Consider the following 20640-nt stretch of genomic DNA (forward strand, 5'->3'; position numbering starts at 1 on the left):
CACAGCCTCCACCAGCTCCATGGAGGTCACCTCCATACCTTCCAGCACCTCCTTGGATGAGACTTCCACTGCTCCCAGCACCTTCACAGAGGAGACCTTCCCAGCCTCCACCACCACCATGGAGGTCACCCCCACAGCTCCCAGCACCTCCATGGAGGAGATCTCCACATCTCCAACCAGCTCCATGGAGGTCACCAGCACTGTGGAGGAGATCTTCACAGCCTCCAGCATCTCCACAGAGGCCACCAGCACCATGGAGGTCACCTCCATACCATCCAGCACCTTGGATGAGGCCTCCACAGCCTCCACCAGCTCCGTGGAGGTCACCTCCATAACTTCCAGCACCTCCTTGGATGAGACCTCCACACCTCCCAGCACCTTCACAGAGGAGACCTTCCCAGCCTCCACCACCACCATGGAGGTCACCACCATGTCTTCCACCAGCTTCATGGAGGAGACCTCCACAGCTCCAGGCATCACCACAGAGGTCACCTCCATACCTTCCAGCACCTTGGATGAGGCCTCCACAGCCTCCACCAGCTCCATGGAAGTCACCTCCATACCATCCACCTCCATGGATGAGACCTCCACAGCTCCAACCAGCTCCATGGAGGTCACCAGCACAGCTCCAGGCTCCTCCACAGAGGTCACCAACACCATTGAGGTCACTTCCATGCCTTCCACCAGCTCCATGGAGGAGACCTCCACAGCTCCAACCAGCTCCACAGAGGAGACCTTCTCAGCCTCCACCACCTCTCCAGAGGTCACCAATACCATGGAGGTCACCTCCACAGGTCCTTCTAGCTCCACAGAGGAGACTTTCATAGCCTCCACCAGCTCCATGGAGGTCACCTCCATACCTTCCACCTCCATGGAGGAGACCTCTACAGCTCCAACCATCTCCACAGAGGAGAACTTCCCAGCCTCCCCCACCTCTCCAGAGGTCACCTCCATACCTTTCACCATCTCCACAGAGGAGACCTTCACAGCTCCAACCAGCTCCATGGAGGTCACCAGCAAAGCTCCAGGCCCCTCCACAGAGGTCACCAGCACGACAGATGAGGCCTCCACATCCTCCACAACCTCCATGGAGGTCACCTCCATTCCTTCCAGCACCTTAGATGAGGCCTCCACATCCTCCACAGCCTCCATGGAGGTCACCTCCATTCCTTCCAGCACCTTAGCTGAGGCCTCCACATCCTCCACAGCCTCCATGGAGGTCACCTCCATACCTTCCAACACCTCCTTGGATGAGGTTTCCACAGCCTCCACAGCCTCCACAGCCTCCACCACCACCATGGAGGTCACCTCCACAGCCTCCACCACCACCATGGAGGTCACCACCCCCAGCAGCCCACCCCCTCCTCCAGTCCTTCCTGCAGGTGAGTCCTTGCCTGGGCGTCTCCCGGCAGCCCCCTCCCCCCTGGGCAGCCTGCGGCTCTCGGCGGCGGCCTCCTGGTGGCCCTGGCTGACCTCCTGCCTTGGTGCCCTGCAGTTGAGTGCCTGAATGGAGGCACCCTCGTGGGCTCCAGCTGCCTCTGCACCAAGCTCTTCTATGGGGACCGCTGCCAGTACTCCGCCAGCACCATCACCACCACCATCCGTGAGTGCCTCCCCCAGGGACCTCCTCTGGGGCCTCCCCAGCATGGCCTCCTTGCAGCTCCTGACCTCCCCTGGCCACCACAGCCCCAGCTCTTGACCTCCAAGCAGCTGCTGACCTCCCCTGGCCACCACAACCCCAGGTCTTGACCTCCAAGGAGGTTCTGACCTCCCTTGGCCACCTGAACCCAACTCTGGACCACCTTGGGCCACCACATGTCCATATCTCGACCTCCTTGGAGGTTCTGACCTCCCTTCACCACCACAGCCCCAGCTCTTGACTTCCAAGGAGGTTCTGACCTCCCTTTGCCACCTGAACCCAACTCTGGACCACCTTGGGCTGCCACATGTCCTTATCTTGACCTCCTTGGAGGTTCTGACCTCTCTTGGCCATCACAGCCCCAGGTCTTGGCCTCCCTGGAGGTCCTGACCACCCCTGTTGTCCTCCAGCTTCCTCAGGGATGCTGGTGGCCATCATGGAGCTGGAGGTGACCCTGACCAACTTCAACCTGACTGAGGAGCTCCAGGACCAGAGCTCAAAGGCCTTCCTGAGCTTTGAGGAACACTTCCAGAGGGAGGTGAGCAGGAGAAGGTTGGGAGATGCCTCCAGCATCTCATGGTGGGAGGAGAAGAAGGTTGAGGGGAGAAGAAGGTTGGGAGGAGAAGAAGGTTGGGAGGAGGAGAAGGTTGGGAGGAGGAGAAGGTTGGGGGGAGAAGAAGGTGGGGGGGAGAAGAAGGTGGGGGGGAGAAGAAGGTGGGGGGGAGAAGAAGGTGGGGGGGAGGAGAAGGTTGGGAGGAGGAGAAGGTTGGGGGGAGAAGGTTGGGGGGAGAAGGTTTGGGGGAGAAGGTTGGGAGGAGAAGGTTGGGAGGAGAAGGTTGGGAGGAGAAGGTTGGGAGGAGAAGGTTGGGAGGAGAAGGTTGGGAGGAGGAGAAGGTTGGGAGGGGGAGAAGGTTGGGAGGGGGAGAAGGTTGGGAGGGGGAGAAGGTTGGGAGGGGGAGAAGGTTGGGAGGGGGAGAAGGTTGGGGGGAGAAGGTTGGGGGGAGAAGGTTGGGGGGAGAAGGTTGGGAGGAGAAGGTTTGGGGGAGAAGGTTGGGAGGAGAAGGTTGGGAGGAGAAGGTTGGGAGGAGAAGGTTGGGAGGAGGAGAAGGTTGGGAGGGGGAGAAGGTTGGGAGGGGGAGAAGGTTGGGAGGGGGAGAAGGTTGGGAGGGGGAGAAGGTTGGGAGGGGGAGAAGGTTGGGAGGGGGAGAAGGTTGGGGGGAGAAGGTTGGGAGGAGAAGGTTGGGAGGAGAAGGTTGGGGGGAGAAGGTTGGGGGAGAAGGTTGGGGGAAGAAGGTTGGGGGAGAAAGTTGGGAGGAGAAGGTTGGGAGGAGAAGGTTGGGAGGAGAAGGTTGGGGGAGAAGGTTGGGGGAGAAGGTTGGGGGGAGAAGGTTGGGAGGAGAAGGTTGGGAGGAGAAGGTTGGGGGAGAAGGTTGGGAGGTTCCTCCACCCCTTCCTGGCCAGCAGAAGGAGAGGAGGCCCTGGGGCCCAGGGCCAGGTTGTCCTCTCCTGGGGTAGCTTCATGATCACCTTTTGGCTCTGCAGATCAAGGAGATCTATGGCAAGATCCCCAACTACCAAGGGGTGAAGATCATCAGCCTCAGGTGAAGGTCTTCTGTTGGTGGGCTTGGGTTGAGGGCCTCCTTGGTCCCCTCCCCAGAGGCCTGGTAGCCTCTTGGTGGACCTTGAGGTCTTCTGCTGCTTGGGTTTTGGGCTGAGGTCCTCCTTTGGTCCCTTCTCCAAGGCATGGCAGCCTGGTGGTGGACCATGAGGTCCTCTTCACCATAGCAGAGGAGGCGAACATCACGGCGGAGCTGGAGGAGATCAAGGTGGAGCTGGTGGAGGCCTTGAACCTGACCCTGCAGACCCAGGGCTTCTGTGTCTACAACACCTGTAGGTGACCTTCCACCACCACCACCTCCAGAGGTCCTTCTGGGTGGGATCTCTGATGGCTTCTCCCTCTCACCCCCCACAGCTGTCCTCTGCCTCAAGGAGACTCCCAGGGCCATCAACGCCACCACCAGCAGCTCCTTCGATGGTGAGCACCTCAGGAACCCTCCTGGCCGCCCCCAGGGGACCCCCAGGCCACCCCTAGCACCTTCTTGACCACCTCCATGACCACCTCCTTGTCCACCTTCTCCACCCCACCACCTCCTTGACCACCTCCATGACCACCTCCTTGACCACCATCTCCATCCTTGGCCACGTTCTCCATCCTTGATCACCTCCTTGACCACTCCACCCCTTCCTTGACCCTCTTCTCTACCCCTCCACCTCCTTGACTACCTCCTTAACCACATTCTCCATCCTTGACCACCATCCTCACCCCACCACCTCCTTGACCACCTTCTCCGTCCCACCACCTCCATGACCACCTCCTACCACTTTCTCCATCCTTGACCACCTCCTTGTCCACCTTCTCCACCATACCACCTCCTTGACCACCTCCATGACCACCATCCTCACCCCACCACCTCTTTGACCACCTCCTTGAACATCTTCTCCATACCACCACCTCCTTGACCACCTCCTTATCACCTCCTCTATCCTTGACCACCTCCTTGACCACCATCCCCACCCCACCACCTCCTTGACCACTTTCTCCATCCTTGACCACCTTCTCCACCCCACTACCTCCTTGACCACCTCCTTGACCACCATCTCCACCCCACCACCTCCTTGACCACCTTCTCCATCCTTGACCACCATCCCCACCCCACCACCTCCATGACCACCTCCATGACTACCATCCTCACCCCACCACCTCTTTGACCACCTCCTTGAACATCTTCTCCATCCCACCACCTCCTTGACCACCTCCTTAACCACTCCTCAACCACCTCCTCTATCCTTGACTACCTCCTTAACCACCATCCCCACCCCTAGCACCTCCTTGACCACTTTCTCCATCCTTGACCACCTTCTCCATCCTTGACCACCTTCTCCACCCCACCACCTCCTTGTCCACCATCTCCATCCTTGACCAGCTCCTTGACCACCTTCTTGACCATTTTCTCCATCCTTGACCACCTCCTTGACCACCTCCTTGACCACCACCTTCTCCCCCCTCAGTGGTGTGCCAGCAGCGGGTCCCCCTGCCCTACAGGGACTTCTACTTCGCCCTGGCCATCGAGGGCCTCATCCAATGTGCCACCTCCTGCACCCCCAACCTCAACACCACCCTGGACTGCAACCGTGGCCAGTGCCGTGTCACCAGGGATGGTCCTCAGTGCTTGTGAGTAACCCTGGGGACACCTGGGGGACACCTGGGGGACATCAGCACCAGCCTGGCCTGGGCTGCTGGAGGGCTCCATGGGCATGGGGTTGGGAGGAGAGGGTTGGGAGGAGGAGGCTGGGAGGAAGAGAGGGTTGTGGGGAGAGGGTTGGGAGGAGAAGGTTGAGAGGAGGAGGCTGGGAGGAGGAGAGGGTTGTGGGGAGAGGGTTGGGAGGAGATGAGGGTTCTGGGGAGAGGGTTGGGAGGAGGAAAAGGCTGTGGGGAGAGGGTTGGGAGGAGGAGGTTGGGAGGAGAGGGTTGTGAGGAGGAGAAGGTTGGGAGGGGAGGGTTGGGAGGAGGAGAAGGCTGTGGGGAGAGGGTTGGGAGGAGGAGGAGGCTGTGGGGAGAGGGTTGGGAGGAGGAGGAGGCTGTGGAGAGAAGGTTGGGAGGAGAAGGAGGTTGTGGAGAGAGGGTTGGGAGGAGGAGGAGGCTGTGGAGAGAGGGTTGGGAGGAGGAGGCTGTGGGGAGAGGGTTGGGAGGAGGAGGAGGCTGTGGGGAGAGGGTTGGGAGGAGGAGGCTGTGGGGAGAGGGTTGGGAGGAGGAGGAGGCTGTGGGGAGAGGGTTGGGAGGAGGAGGAGGCTGTGGGGAGAGGGTTGGGAGGAGGAGGCTGTGGGGAGAGGGTTGGGAGGAGGAGGCTGTGGGGAGAGGGTTGGGAGGGTGACCTTGGCCGCCTCCTGTCCGCAGCTGCTGGGAGGAGAACCTCTACTGGTACTCAGGGGAGCACTGCTCAGGCCCCATCAGCAAGGTGGCCGTGGGGCTGGGGCTGGTGGCCACCATCTTCCTCCTCACCTCCCTGCTCCTCGCCCTGCTGCTGGCCAGGGACCGCTGCAGGAGGAACAGGTAAACAGAACCCAGGGGGAGACCACCTTGGGGAGACCACCTTGGGGGGGACCTCCTGGAGGATCTCCTGGGGAGGAACATCCTGGGGGAGACCACCTGGGGGATGTCCTAGGAAGGAATGACCTGGGGGGACCACCTGGGGGGTGTCCTGGGGAGGAACATCCTGGTGAGACCACCTGGGGAATGTCCTGGGGGGGAATGTCCTGGGGAGACCACCTGGGGGATGTCCTGGGGGGGAATGTCCTGGGGAGACCACCTGGGGGATGTCCTGGGGGGGAATGTCCTGGGGAGATCACCTGGGGGATGTCCTGGGGAGGAACATCCTGGGGAGACCACCTGGGGGGTGTCCTAGGAAGGAATGACCTGGGGGGACCACCTGAGGGGTGTCCTGGGGAGGAACGTGCTGGGGAGACCACCTGGGGGGTGTCCTGGGGAGGAACACTCTGGGGAGACCACCTGGGGGATGTCCTGGGGAGGAACACTCTGGGGAGGCCACCTGGGGAATGTCCTGGGGAGGAACACTCTGGGGAGGCCACCTGGGGAATGTCCTGGGGGGAGGAATGCCCTGGGGAGACCACCTGGGGGATGTCCTGGGGAGGAATGTCTTGGGGAGACCACCTGGGGGATGTCCTGGGGAGGAATGTCTTGGGGAGACCACCTGGGGAATGTCCTGGGGAGGAACACTCTGGGGAGGCCACCTGGGGAATGTCCTGGGGGGAGGAATGCCCTGGGGAGACCACCTGGGGGATGTCCTGGGGAGGAATGTCTTGGGGAGACCACCTGGGGAATGTCCTGGGGAGGAACACTCTGGGGAGGCCACCTGGGGAATGTCCTGGGGGGAGGAATGCCCTGGGGAGACCACCTGGGGGATGTCCTGGGGAGGAATGTCCTGGGGAGACCACCTGGGGGGTGTCCTGGGAGGGACCACCTGGAGGGACCACCTTGGGTATCACCTGGGGAGGAGCACCCTGGGGAGACCATCTGGGGAGGAACATCCTGGGGGCACCTCCTGGAGGATCACCTGGGGGAGACCTCCTGGGGGATCTCCTCCCCATCTCTTCCCCCATCCCTCCACCATCTCCTCACATTCTCCTCCCCACCCCTGACCCCTCCTGTGTTGTCCTCTCCTCCCTCTCCCCCGCAGAGCCTCCCAGCTGCTGGCTGATGACCGCTGGTATGAGGAGGACTTTGTCCCCCAGACCTGGACCTCCCCTTGGGGCTTCCTCTACAGCAACCAGGCCACCACCAGCCCCCCCCTAGGTGGCCACCGACCTCCTGCTGCCCCCAGCACCCCAACCAGCTCCTGGAGAAGACCTGTGGGGCCTCCAACCACCACCTCCCAGCACCAGCCTGGGGGTGGGGGGGGGCAGAGGACCTTCTCCCCTTCCTTGGAGCTGGTGGACATCTCCACCCAGGTGAGGTCCTGCCTCCTCCTGGGGCATCCTGAACCCCTGGGAGGTGCCACCAGCACCATCTGAACCCCTGGGAGGTGTCACCTGCACCATCTGAACCCCGGGAGGTGCCACCTGCACCATCTGAACTCCTGGGAGACCTCCAAGCCCCTCTCACCTTCTCCCTTCTCCTCCTTCTCCCATCCCAGATGAGGACCTCCAGGCCACAGCTGGCAACCAGGCACTGAGCCTCCAGCAGGGACATCCTGGGGGCCACAGAGGGAACCTCCAGGAGACATCTGCAGCCTCAAGCTAACCTCAAGTCAACCTCAACCCAAAGGTTCTTCTCCCTCAAGGGAAGACCAAACTCAACGTCAGCTCAATCTCAACCTTAACTCAACCTCAGCTCAACCTCAACTCAACTTCAACTCAACCTCAACCTCAACTCAGCTCAACCTCAGCTCAACCTCAACCCAACCTCAACCCAAGAGGTCTCCTCGCAGCAGAGGAGGCCCAGGAGCCGCTGGTGTGGCCAGGCCGTGGCACGCAGGCCGTGCCCAAGGCTGGAGGAGATGCTTGGAGGTCCTCAACCCAGCCCCAAGCCAACCCCAACCCCAAGTCCTTTATTTATTTGCCTGCTGAGACCTGAGGAGGTCCCAACCCCAGCCCAGCAGCTCCAGTTAGAGCCTCTCCCAGTTAGGGACCCTCCCAGCTCAGCCTCTTCCCAGTTTCCCTTAATAAATTATTTGTTGTTTACTGGTTGGACTGGAAAGCAACAGCCCCAAGGGACTGGGAGGGACTGGGGGGGACTGGGGCAGGGGCTGGGAGGGGGCTGGGAGGGGACTGGAAGGGACTGGAGGGTAGTGGGAGTGACTGGGAGGGGAGTAGGAGGGACTGGGAGGGACTGGGGGGGTGACTGGGAGGGACTGGGGGGGGGACTGGGAGGGACTGGGGAGGGAGGGGGAGGGGAGTGGGAGGGACTGGGTAGTTCTTCAACCACATCTCCATCACCAACCCCCTGAGCTCCAACCCTCTGAGAACCCTCTCCAGGTGAGAATAGAATAGAATAGAATAGAATAGAATAGAATAGAATAGAATAGAATAGAATAGAATAGAATAGAATAGAATAGACCAGACCAGACCAGGTTGGAAGAGAGCTCAAAGATCACCCAGTCCAACCTCTCCCCCAGCACCATCTGATCAACTCAACCATGGCACCAAGCACCTCATCCAGTCTCCTCCTAAACACCTCCAGGGCTGGGGACTCCACCACCTCCCTGGGCAGCACATCCCCAGGGCCAATCTCTCTTTCTCTGAAGAATTTCTTCCTCACCTCCAGCCTGAGCCTCCCCTGGCACAGCCTCAGACTGTGTCCTCTTGTTCTGGTGCTGGCTGCCTGGGAGAAGAGCCCAACCCCCACCTGGCTACAGCCTCCCTTCAGGGAGTTGTAGAGAGCAAGAAGGTCTCCTCTGAGCCTCCTCTTCTCCAGGCTAAGCAACCCCAGCTCCCTCAGCCTCTCCTCACAGGGCTGTGCTCCAGACCCCTCCCCAGCTTTGTTGCCCTTCTCTGGACACCTTCCAGCAGCTCAACCTCTTTCCTGACCTGAGGGGCCCAGAGCTGGACACAGGACTCAAGGTGTGGCCTGAGCAGTGCTGAGCACAGGGCAGGATGAGCTCCCTGCTCCTGCTGGCCACACTGTTCCTGATGCAGGCCAGGATGCCCTTGGCCCTCCTGGCTGCCTGGGCACGTTGTTGGCTCATGTTCAGCCTACCATCAACCAGCACCCCCAGGTCCTTCTCTGTTTGGCAGCTCTCAGCCACTCTGCCCCCAGCCTGTAGCACTGCCTGGGGTTGCTGTGGCCAATGTGCAGCACCTGGCACTTGGATGTGTTCAATCTCCTGCCCTTGGCCTCTGCCCATCTGCCCAGCCTGTCGAGGTCCCTCTGCAGAGCCTCTCTACCCTCCAGCAGATCAACTCCTGCCCCCAGCTTGCTGTCATCTGCTAATGTACTGCTGGTGGACTCAAGGCCCTCCTCCAGATCATCAATGGAGATGTTAAAGAGCACAGTATTCAAGGACCACCTCCTCTGTGCCCAGGAGCTCTGTATACCAACAAAGAGACAAGCAGGAAAGACTGCTAGGAGACCTGCCTGGGTGAGCAAGGAGCTGCTGGACACACTGTCACTCCAAAGGAAGCTCTCCAGGCAGTGGAGGGCAGGACAGCTAGAACAGGGGGGAGATAAGGAAGCTGCCCAGGCAGCAAGAGACCTGGTCAGGAAAGCCACAGCAGAGTTTGAACTGAATCCAGCCAGGGAGGTTAAAGGGGACACTAAGAACTTCCACAGGTATGTGAATGGCAAGAAGCAGCCTAGGGAAGGTGTGGGCCCCCTCAGGAAGGAAACTGGTGACATGGTCACAAGTGAGGAGGAACAGGCTGAGGGACTCAATGACTTCTTTACCTCAGGCTTCCCTGCCAGGGCCTTCAGCCACACTCCTGGGGTCATGGAAGACAATGGCAGGGACAGGGAGGAAGCACTGCCCATGGTAAGTGAGGATCAGGTTGGTGATCACCTGAGGAGCCTGAAAGTGTTCAAGTCCATGGGACCCCACGGGCTACACCCAGGGGTGTCACAGTCTCACAGTCTCAGAGGGCTGGAGCACCTCTCCTGTGAGGACAGACTGAAGGAGTTGGGGCTGTTCAGTCTGCAGAAGAGAAGGCTCTGAGGTGACCTCATTGTGGCCTTCCAGGATCTGAAGGGGGCTACAGGAAGGCTGGGGAGGGACTGCTGAGGATCTCAAGCAGTGATAGGACTAGGGGGAATGGAATGAAGCTGGAGGTGGGGAGATTCAAGCTGGATGTGAGGAGGAAGTTCTTCCCCATGAGAGTGGTGAGGCCCTGGAATGGGTTGTCCAGGGAGGTGGTTGGGGCCCTGTCCCTGGAGGTGTTCAAGCCCAGGCTGGATGAGGCTCTGGCCAGGCTGATCTAGTGTGGGGTGTCCCTGCCCATGGCAGGGGGGGTGGAACTGGATGATCTTTGCGGTCTCCTCCAACCCTGACTGACACTATGATACTATGATACTATGATTCCCTTCCTGCTGGGGCAGCCTGCAGAGCCTGGATGTTCAAGTTCAGCTCCCTTTCACATTCCCCTCCTGCTAGGACAGCCTGCAGAGCCTGGATGCTCAAGTTCAGCTCCCTTTCACATTCCCTTCCTGCTAAGTCCATCAGCCTCCCCCTTCAGTCCAGCCACCAGGTGAAGCAGGGAGTTGAGCTGCTCACACCTAGCGCAGGAGCTGTCTCCGCCGCCCTCCGTTCCAGGTGCCAGGCTCCAGCCCTCCCTGCAGCCAGGTCTCTGCCCTCCTGCCTGCTTCCGTTGGCCCCCAGGCCGGGTCGACACCGCTCCCTGGCAGGCAGCTTTGCTGCGAGGCGCAGCCATCCCTGTCCCTCCGGGGGGCTCTGCAGTGCGCCGCGGCCGGGGTCACCACCCGGAGCGGGCAGGGGAGGCGGCGGCAGGGCAGCACCAAGCTCTCCGCTGGAGGCCGCCGGGGTCCTGCCGCTCCCCAAAGCCCGCAAAGGAGACTAAAGCCAGAGCGCAACGGCCAAGCCCCTGGGGCAGGAGTGTCGGCCCCGAGGCAGCGCCCCAGCCGAATGCTGCATCACCAGCCCCCTCAGCTCCAGCCCCTTCAGCTCCAGCCCCCTCAGCTCCAGCCCCCTCAGCTCCAGCCCCTTCAGCTCCAGCCCCCTCAGCTCCAGCCCCCTCAGCTCCAGCCCCCTCAGCTCCAGCCCCTTCAGCTCCAGGCCCTTCAGCTCCAGCCCCCTCAGCTCCAGGCCCTTCAGCTCCAGCCCCCTCAGCTCCAGCCCCCTCAGCTCCAGCCCCTTCAGCTCCAGCCCCCTCAGCTCCAGCCCCTTCAGCTCCAGCCCCCTCAGCTCCAGCCCCCTCAGCTCCAGCCCCTTCAGCTCCAGCCCACTCAGCTCCAGCCCCTTCAGCTCCAGCCCCTTCAGCTCCAGCCCCCTCAGCTCCAGCCCCTTCAGCTCCAGCCCCCTCAGCTCCAGCCCCTTCAGCTCCAGCCCCTTCAGCTCCAGCCCCCTCAGCTCCAGCCCCTTCAGCTCCAGCCCCCTCAGCTCCAGTCCCCTCAGCTCCAGTCCCCTCAGCTCCAGCCCCTTCAGCTCCAGCCCCCTCAGCTCCAGCCCCTTCAGCTCCAGCCCCTTCAGCTCCAGTCCCCTCAGCTCCAGCCCCCTCAGCTCCAGCCCCTTCAGCTCCAGCCCCTTCAGCTCCAGTCCCCTCAGCTCCAGTCCCCTCAGCTCCAGCCCCCTCAGCTCCAGCCCCTTCAGCTCCAGCCCCTTCAGCTCCAGTCCCCTTCAGCTCCAGCCCCCTCAGCTCCAGCCCCTTCAGCTCCAGCCCACTCAGCTCCAGCCCCTTCAGCTCCAGCCCCTTCAGCTCCAGCCCCCTCAGCTCCAGCCCCTTCAGCTCCAGCCCCCTCAGCTCCAGCCCCTTCAGCTCCAGCCCCTTCAGCTCCAGCCCCCTCAGCTCCAGCCCCTTCAGCTCCAGCCCCCTCAGCTCCAGTCCCCTCAGCTCCAGTCCCCTCAGCTCCAGCCCCTTCAGCTCCAGCCCCCTCAGCTCCAGCCCCTTCAGCTCCAGCCCCTTCAGCTCCAGTCCCCTCAGCTCCAGCCCCCTCAGCTCCAGCCCCTTCAGCTCCAGCCCCTTCAGCTCCAGTCCCCTCAGCTCCAGTCCCCTCAGCTCCAGCCCCCTCAGCTCCAGCCCCCTCAGCTCCAGCCCCTTCAGCTCCAGCCCCCTCAGCTCCAGCCCCCTCAGCTCCAGCCCCTTCAGCTCCAGCCCCCTCAGCTCCAGCCCCCTCAGCTCCAGCCCCTTCAGCTCCAGGCCCTTCAGCTCCAGCCCCCTCAGCTCCAGGCCCTTCAGCTCCAGCCCCCTCAGCTCCAGCCCCCTCAGCTCCAGCCCCTTCAGCTCCAGCCCCCTCAGCTCCAGCCCCTTCAGCTCCAGCCCCCTCAGCTCCAGCCCCCTCAGCTCCAGCCCCTTCAGCTCCAGCCCACTCAGCTCCAGCCCCTTCAGCTCCAGCCCCTTCAGCTCCAGCCCCCTCAGCTCCAGCCCCTTCAGCTCCAGCCCCCTCAGCTCCAGCCCCTTCAGCTCCAGCCCCTTCAGCTCCAGCCCCCTCAGCTCCAGCCCCTTCAGCTCCAGCCCCCTCAGCTCCAGTCCCCTCAGCTCCAGTCCCCTCAGCTCCAGCCCCTTCAGCTCCAGCCCCCTCAGCTCCAGCCCCTTCAGCTCCAGCCCCTTCAGCTCCAGTCCCCTCAGCTCCAGCCCCCTCAGCTCCAGCCCCTTCAGCTCCAGCCCCTTCAGCTCCAGTCCCCTCAGCTCCAGTCCCCTCAGCTCCAGCCCCCTCAGCTCCAGCCCCTTCAGCTCCAGCCCCCTCAGCTCCAGCCCCTTCAGCTCCAGCCCCTTCAGCTCCAGCCCCCTCAGCTCCAGTCCCCTCAGCTCCAGTCCCCTCAGCTCCAGCCCCTTCAGCTCCAGCCCCCTCAGCCCCCTCAGCTCCAGCCCCTTCAGCTCCAGCCCCCTCAGCTCCATCCCCTTCAGCTCCAGCCCCCTCAGCCCCCTCAGCTCCAGCCCCTTCAGCTCCAGCCCCCTCAGCTCCAGCCCCCTCAGCTCCAGGCCCCTCAGCTCCAGCCCCCTCAGCTCCAGCCCCCTCAGCTCCAGCCCCTTCAGCTCCAGCCCCCTCAGCTCCAGCCCCTTCAGCTCCAGCCCCCTCAGCTCCAGCCCCCTCAGCTCCAGCCCCTTCAGCTCCAGCCCCCTCAGCTCCAGGCCCCTCAGCTCCAGCCCCCTCAGCTCCAGCCCCTTCAGCTCCAGCCCCCTCAGCTCCAGGCCCCTCAGCTCCAGGCCCTTCAGCTCCTGCCCCCTCAGCTCCCTCAGCTCCAGGCTCCTCAGCTCCAGCCCCCTCAGCTCCAGCCCCTTCAGCTCCAGCCCCCTTCAGCTCCAGCCCCCTCAGCTCCATGCCCTTCAGCTCCAGCCCCTTCAGCTCCAGCCCCCTCAGCTCCAGCCCCTTCAGCTCCAGCCCCTTCAGCTCCAGCCCCCTTCAGCTCCAGCCCCCTCAGCTCCAGCCCCCTCCAGCTCCAGCCCCCTTCAGCTCCAGCCCCCTCAGCTCCAGCCCCCTCCAGCTCCAGCCCCTTCAGCTCCAGCCCCCTCAGCTCCAGCCCCTTCAGCTCCAGCCCCCTCAGCTCCAGCCCCCTCCAGCTCCAGCCCCCTCCAGCTCCAGCCCCCTCCAGCTCCAACCCCCTTCAGCTCCAGCCCCTTCAGCTCCAGCCCTCTCCAGGTGTCCATCACCAACCCCCTCAGCTCCAGCCCCCTCCAGCTCCAGCCCCCTCAGCTCCAGCCCCTTCAGCTCCAGCCCCCTCAGCTCCAGCCCCCTTCAGCTCCAGCCCCCTTCAGCTCCAGCCCCCTTCAGCTCCAGCCCCCTCAGCTTCAACCCCCTTCAGCTCCAGCCTCTTCAGCTCCAGCCCTCTCCAGGTGTCCATCACCAACCCACTCAGCTCCAACCCCCTCAGCTCCAGCCCCTTCAGCTCCAGCCCCCTCAGCTCCACCCCTCTCCAGGTGTCCATCTCCAACCCCCTGAGCTCCAACCCTCTCCAGGTGTCCATCTCCAACCCTCTGAGCTCCAATCCTCTCCAGGTTTCCATCACCAACCCTCTGAACTCCAACCATCTGACCTCCAACCCTCTGAACTCCAACTCTCTCCAAGTGTCCATCACCAACCCCCTGACCTCCAACCCCCTGACCTCCAACCCTCTCCAGGTGTCAATCTCCAACCCTCTGACCTCCAAACCTCTGAGCTCCAACCTTCTCCAGGTGTCCATCTCCAACCCTCTGACCTCCAACCCCCTGACCTCCAAACCTCTGAGCTCCAACCTTCTCCAGGTGTCCATCTCCAACCCTCTGACCTCCAACCCCCTGACCTCCAACCCTCTCCAGGTGTCCATCTCCAACCCTCTGACCTCCAAACCTCTGACCTCCAACCCTCTCCAGGTGTCCATCTCCAACCCTCTGACCTCCAGCCCTCTGAGCTCCAACCTTCTCCAGGTGTCCATCACCAACCCCCTGAGCTCCAACCCTCTCCCAGGCCTCCACCTCCCAACCCTCTGAGGTCCACCCTGGCCACCTCTGCCTCTAATCTTATCAGGGTGTCTGGAGAACCTCCTGGTCCCTCCCTTCTCCTGGTCTTCGGGGTTGGCTCAGGGGATGTGGTGGAAGCCTCCTGGACCTTCTCACACCCTTGGGCCACCAGATAAAGGTGACTCAGCATCCAGCACTGGGTGACCTCAGTAATGGCCCAACCCTTCTTCTTGGTGACTTGGTGAGGACCAACCACCCTAAAAGCTCCACCAGCAGCTCCTCCAGCCCAGTCCCTCAAGCTGCTGCTGATGAAGATGAATCTGAGCTCCTTCCTCCTCATCTTCTTCTGCTTCAGCCCCATGGAGGTTCTGGCAGGTAAGAGGAGGCCAAGGTGGAGAGGTCTCCATCCTGCTGCATCCCTCCTTGGCCTTCCTTCTTCTACTTCCTGGGGTTGGCTTTATTGGGCTCCTTCTGGGCTTGGAGGTGCCCTGGGAGGTCAGCTGGAGATCACTGAAGGTCCTCTGTGGGTTGGAGGCCACTGAGGGTCCCCTGCTGGCTGAGAAGGGGCTGAGGGTCCTCAGCTGGCTGAGAAGGGGCTGAGGGTCCTCAGCTGTCTCTGAAGGGGCTGAGGGTCCCCTGCTGGCTGAGAAGGGGCTGAGGGTCCTCAGCTGGCCCAGAAGGGGCTGAGGGTCCTCAGCTGTCTCTGAAGGGGCTGAGGGTCCTCAGCTGGCTGAGAAGGGGCTGAGGGTCCCCAGCTGGCTGAGAAGGGGCTGAGGGTCCCCAGCTGGCTGAGAAGGGGCTGAGGGTCCTCAGCTGTCTCTGAAGGGGCTGAGAGTCCCCTGCTGGCTGAGAAGGGGCTGATGGTCCTCAGCTGGCTGAGAAGGGGCTGAGGGTCCCCTGCTGGCTGAGAAGGGGCTGAGGGTCCTCAGCTGTCTCTGAAGGGGCTGAGGGTCCCCTGCTGGCTGAGAAGGGGCTGAGGGTCCCCTGCTGGCTCAGAAGGTGCTGAGGGTCCTCAGCTGTCTCTGAAGGGGCTGAGGGTCCCCTGCTGGCTGAGAAGGGGCTGAGGGTCCTCAGCTGGCCCAGAAGGGGCTGAGGGTCCTCAGCTGTCTCTGAAGGGGCTGAGGGTCCTCAGCTGGCTGAGAAGGGGCTGAGGGTCCTCAGCTGGCTGAGAAGGGGCTGAGGGTCCCCTGCTGGCTGAGAAGGGGCTGAGGGTCCCCAGCTGGCTGAGAAGGGGCTGAGGGTCCTCAGCTGTCTCTGAAGGGGCTGAGAGTCCCCTGCTGGCTGAGAAGGGGCTGATGGTCCTCAGCTGGCTGAGAAGGGGCTGAGGGTCCCCTGCTGGCTGAGAAGGGGCTGAGGGTCCTCAGCTGTCTCTGAAGGGGCTGAGGGTCCCCTGCTGGCTGAGAAGGGGCTGAGGGTCCCCTGCTGGCTCAGAAGGTGCTGAGGGTCCTCAGCTGTCTCTGAAGGGGCTGAGGGTCCTCAGCTGGCTGAGAAGGGGCTGAGGGTCCCCTGCTGGCTGAGAAGGGGCTGAGGGTCCCCAGCTGTCTCTGAAGGGGCTGAGGGTCCTCAGCTGGCTGAGAAGGGGCTGAGGGTCCCCTGCTGGCTGAGAAGGGGCTGAGGGTCCTCAGCTGTCTCTGAAGGGGCTGAGGGTCCTCAGCTGGCTGAGAAGGGGCTGAGGGTCCCCTGCTGGCTGAGAAGGGGCTGAGGGTCCTCAGCTGTCTCTGAAGGGGCTGAGGGTCCCCTGCTGGCTGAGAAGGGGCTGAGGGTCCCCAGCTGGCTGAGAAGGGGCTGAGGGTCCCCTGCTGTCTCTGAAGCGGCTGAGGGTCCCCAGCTGGCTCAGAAGATGCTGAGTGTCCTGAGCTGCTGCCCCAGGCTGGGTTGGGTTCTGCTGACTCAGCCCCAGGCTTGGCTCAGCCCTTGTTGACCTGAGGAGGTTCCCAGCTGCCAACTCCCTGCCTGGACCTCACCTTGGAGTCCACCCTCTGGCAGCTCTTCCCCTCCCCCCCATGCCACCCCCATGCCAACCTCTGCTTCCCTCCCTCAGCCTCCTGCCAGAACGGTGGCACCGTCGTGGGCACCTCCTGCCTCTGCCCCCCGGGCTTCCTGGGAGCCCTGTGCCAGCGCTGGGACCCTGCCAGCTCCTGTCAGAACGGTGGCACCGCCGTGGGCACCTCCTGCCTCTGTTCCCCGGGCTTCCTGGGAGCCCTGTGCGAGCGCTGGGACCCTGCCAGCTCCTGCCAGAACGGAGGCAGCCCCTTTGGCACCTCCTGCGTGTGCCCCCCGGGCACCCGGGGGGAGCTGTGCCAGTACCGGGAGCCGCCCCACTCCTGCCTGCAGGGTGGCACCCTGGGGGCCCTGGGCTGCCTCTGCCCCCCGGGCACCTGGGGCCCTCGCTGCGAGTGCCACAGCTCTGCCCTGCCCACCCCGGGCACCGCCCTGGGCACCACCGTGGGCACCACTGTGGGCACCACCAGGGGGAGCAACACCGAGGCCATGGAAGGCACTGCTGTGGGCACCACCCCGGGCACCACCGTGGGCACCACCGTGGGCACCACCAGGGGGAGCAATGCCGAGGCCATGGAAGGCACCACGCTGGGCACCACCGTGGGCACCACCAGGGGGAGCAATGCCGAGGCCATGGAAGGCACCACCGTGGGCACCACCGTGGGCACCACCAGGGGGAGCAATGCCGAGGCCATGGAAGGCACCACCGTGGGCACCACCGTGGGCACCACCAGGGCCATGGAGAACTCCACCAAGACCATGGAGGACACCACCAGGGCCATGGACAACTCCACCAGGGCCATGGAGAACTCCACCAGGGCCATGGAGGACACCACCTGGGCCATGGACAACTCCACCAGGGCCATGGAGAACTCCACCAGGGCCATGGAGGACACCACCTGGGCCATGGAGGTCACCACCAGGGCTATGGAGAACTCCACCAGGGCCATGGAGGACACCACCTGGGCCATGGACAACTCCACCAGGGCCATGGAGGACACCACCTGGGCCATGGAGGTCACCACCAGGGCTATGGAGAACTCCACCAGAGCTATGGAGGTCACCACCAGGGCCATGGAGGACACCACCTGGGCCATAGAGGACACCACCAGGGCCATGGAGGACACCACCTGGGTCATGGACAACTCCACCAGGTCCATGGACCACTCCACCAGGGCTATGGAGGACACCACCAGGGCTACGGAAGACACCACCAGGGCCATGGACAGCTCCACCAGGGCCATGGAGAACTCCACCAGGGCCATGGAGGACACCACCAGGGCCATGGAGGACACCACCTGGGTCATGGACAACTCCACCAGGTCCATGGAGGACACCACCAGGGCCATGGAGGACACCACCTGGGTCATGGACAACTCCACCAGGGCCATGGAGGACACCACCAGGGCCATGGAGGACACCACCAGGACCATGGAGGACACCACCAGGGCCATAGAGGACACCACCAGGGCCATGGAGGACACCACCTGGGTCATGGACAACTCCACCAGGTCCATGGACAACTCCACCAGGGCCATGGAGGACACCACCAGAGCTATGGAGGTCACCACCTGGGCCATGGAGGACTCCACCAGGGCCATGGAGAACTCCACCAGGGCCATGGAGGACACCACCTGGGCCATGGAGGACACCACCAGAGCTATGGAGAACTCCACCAGGACCATGGAGGCCACCACCAGGGCTATGGAGGCCACCACCAGGACCATGGAAGACACCACCTGGGCCATAGAGGACACCACCTGGCTCATGGACAACTCCACCAGTGCCTCGGTGCCAACCTTCTGCCTCTTCCTTCCACATGGCTCCAGCCCTCCTGCCAGTGAGTGCCCAGGGGAGACCTCCAGGAGCGAGGGGATGGAGGAGGGATCAAGAAGGAGGAGGGATGGAGAGGGAGACGATGGAGGGAGCGAGGAGGGATGCAGAAGGAGGTGATGGAGAGGAAGGAGGAATGGAGAAGGAGAAGGGAAGGAAAGGGAGGAGGGAGAGAGAGGGAGATGATGGAAGGAGGGAGGAAGGATGGAAAAGGAGAAAGGAGGGAGAGGGAGGAGGGAGGAATAGAGACGAGGGATGGAGAGGGAAGAGGGATGGAGCTGGGTGGATGGCGCTGGTTGAAGCTGGTTGGGTGGAGCTGGGTGGAGCCTACTTGGCCCCTCCCTGAGCACCCTCCTTAAACCCTCCCTCCCTCCCTTCTTCCTCCCTCCCTTCTTCCTCCCTCCCTCCTTCCTCCTCCCTCCTTCCTCCCTCCCTCCTTCCTCCCCTCCCTTCTTCCTCCCTCCCTCCTTCCTCCCTCCCTCCTTCCTCCCTCCCTCCTCCCTCCCTCCCTTCTTCCTCCCTCCCTTCTTCCTCCCTCCCTTCTTCCTCCCTCCCTCCTTCTCCCTCCCTCCTTCCTCCCTCCCTCCTTCCTCCCTCCCTCCTCCCTCCCTCCCTTCTTCCTCCCTCCCTTCTTCCCTCCCTCCTTCCTCCTCCTTCTTCCTCCCTCCCCTCCTTCCTCCCTCCCTCCTTCCTCCCTTCCCTCCTTCCTCCCTCCCTCCTTCCTCCCTCCCTCCTTCCTCCCTCCCTTCTTCCTCCCTCCCTTCTTCCTCCCTCCCTCCTTCCTCCCTCCCTCCTCCCTCCCTCCCTTCTTCCTCCCTCCCTTCTTCCTCCCTCCTTCCTCCCTCCCTTCTTCTTCCCTCCCTTCTTCCTCCCTCCCCCTCCCCCTCCCCAGTCCCCTGCCTCAATGGGGGGGTGGCCAACCTGAGCCACTGCCTCTGCCCCCCTGGCTTCTCCGGTGCCAGCTGCCAGCTCTGGGACCCCTCCAGGGCCTGCCAGAACGGTGGCACCGCCGTGGGCACCTCCTGCCTCTGCCCCCCCGGCTGGGCAGGGCCTGCCTGTGCCAGCTGGGACCCTGCCAGCGCCTGCCAGAATGGTGGCACCGCCGTGGGCACCTCCTGCCTCTGCCCCCGGGCTGGGCAGGGCAGCGCTGCCAGCTGCAGGCCACCACCACCCCTGGCACCACCCCTGGCATCACCCCTGGCCTCATCACCCCTGGCACCACCTCTGGCCACATCACCCTGGTACTGGCACCACCACCACCCCTGGCACCTCCTCTGCATCAGCACCTCTGGCACTGGCACCACCCCCACCCCTGGCACCACCCCCACCCCTGGCACCACCCCCCCTGGCACCACCACCCTTGGCACCACCATCCCCCAGGTAGGTGGCTCCGCAGTACCCAGCTGATGCCAGCGGCTCCCCAGCCCCCCTCAGGTGCTCCCAGGCCCTCCCCCGAGGGCGGCACCCAGCCGGCAGGAGAGCCGCAGGCAGGCGGGCACCGGGGGCTCGGGGGCTGGGGGGCTCGGGGGCTGGGGGGCGGTGCCAGGGGTGCCCTCAGCATCCCTGGGCTCCTTCCCTCCCTCTCCCCCCCCCGCAGCTCCCTGCCTCAACGGGGGGCAGTGGACAGGGCTGGGCTGCCGCTGCCCTCCCAACCTGGAGGGAGACCTCTGCCAGTTCGCGGCGGCCACCATCAACATCAGCGCCGGTGAGAGACCCCCGGGCCGCCCCCAGCCCCGCCCCGGGACCCACCCCAGCCCTCCGCCACGCCCACCCCCGGCCCTGCCCACCCCCCCACGAGACCACCCCCACCCCAGCCCCAACCCCAGCCCACCCCCAGCCCTGCCCCACCCCCCCACGAGACCACCCCCACCCCAGCCCTAACCCCAGACCCACACCCAGCCCTGCCCCACCCCCACCCCGAGACCACCCCCACCTAAACCCTAACTCCAGACCACCCCCAGCCCTGCCCCACCCCCACCCCAAGACCACCCCCACCCCAGCCCTAACTCCAGACCACCCCCAGCCCTGCCCCACCCCCCACCCGAGACCACCCCCACCCCACCCCCAACCCCAGACCGCCCCACCCCGAGACCCACCCCAGCCCTCCACCATGCCCTCCCCCAACCCCAGACCACCCCAGGCCTGCCCCACCCCCCACCTCAGCCCTAACCCCAGACCACCCCCAGCCCTGCAACCAACCCCACCCCGAGCCCCAGCCCCACCTCCATCCCACCACACCCCCAGCCCTGCCCCACCCCCATCCCGAGACCACCCCCAACCCAGCCCCACCCCTACCTCCACCCCAGCCCTCCCCTGTGCCCACCCCTAACCCCAGACCACCCCCCAGCCCCAGCCCTCCCCCACCCTGAGCCCACACCCCCAGGCCTCCACACCTACCCCCTGACCCTCCACACCCACCCCCTGACCCTCCAATCCCCAACCCTTGACCCCTCCAACCCCCAACCCTTGACCCTCCAACGCCATACCCTTGACCCTCCCACCCCCAACCCCTGACCCTCCAACCCAACCCATGACCCTCCAACCCCCAA

General features: G+C 63.8%; 1 protein-coding gene across 1 annotated transcript; it reads left to right on the top strand.

Moving 5' to 3' along the window:
* Positions 1-220: 220 nt before the first annotated feature.
* Positions 221-7867, top strand: LOC137461355 (mucin-17-like). The gene is made up of 10 exons (XM_068171114.1): positions 221-1382; positions 1496-1603; positions 2050-2177; positions 3182-3240; positions 3381-3529; positions 3612-3674; positions 4709-4871; positions 5595-5750; positions 6895-7165; positions 7351-7867. Exons 1-10 carry the CDS (start codon positions 254-256, stop codon positions 7387-7389), a joined length of 2265 nt encoding a protein of 754 aa, XP_068027215.1. The 5' UTR covers positions 221-253; the 3' UTR covers positions 7390-7867.
* The last annotated feature ends 12773 nt before the right edge of the window (positions 7868-20640 follow it).

Source organism: Melanerpes formicivorus, unplaced genomic scaffold, assembly GCF_026170545.1.
Source record: "Melanerpes formicivorus ecotype bairdi unplaced genomic scaffold, bMelFor1.0.p_v2 SCAF_1868, whole genome shotgun sequence".
NCBI lineage: Eukaryota > Metazoa > Chordata > Aves > Piciformes > Picidae > Melanerpes > Melanerpes formicivorus.

Bases quoted from the DNA above. Each gene is read 5' to 3' on its own strand.
- LOC137461355 (XM_068171114.1), top strand. From the start codon at position 254: ATGGAGGTCACCTCCATACCATCCAGCACCTTGGATGAGGCCTCCACA. The intron at 1,383-1,495 runs GTGAGTCCTTGC...GGTGCCCTGCAG, and splicing joins TCCTCCAGTCCTTCCTGCAG to TTGAGTGCCTGAATGGAGGC. The intron at 1,604-2,049 runs GTGAGTGCCTCC...GTTGTCCTCCAG, and splicing joins CACCATCACCACCACCATCC to CTTCCTCAGGGATGCTGGTG.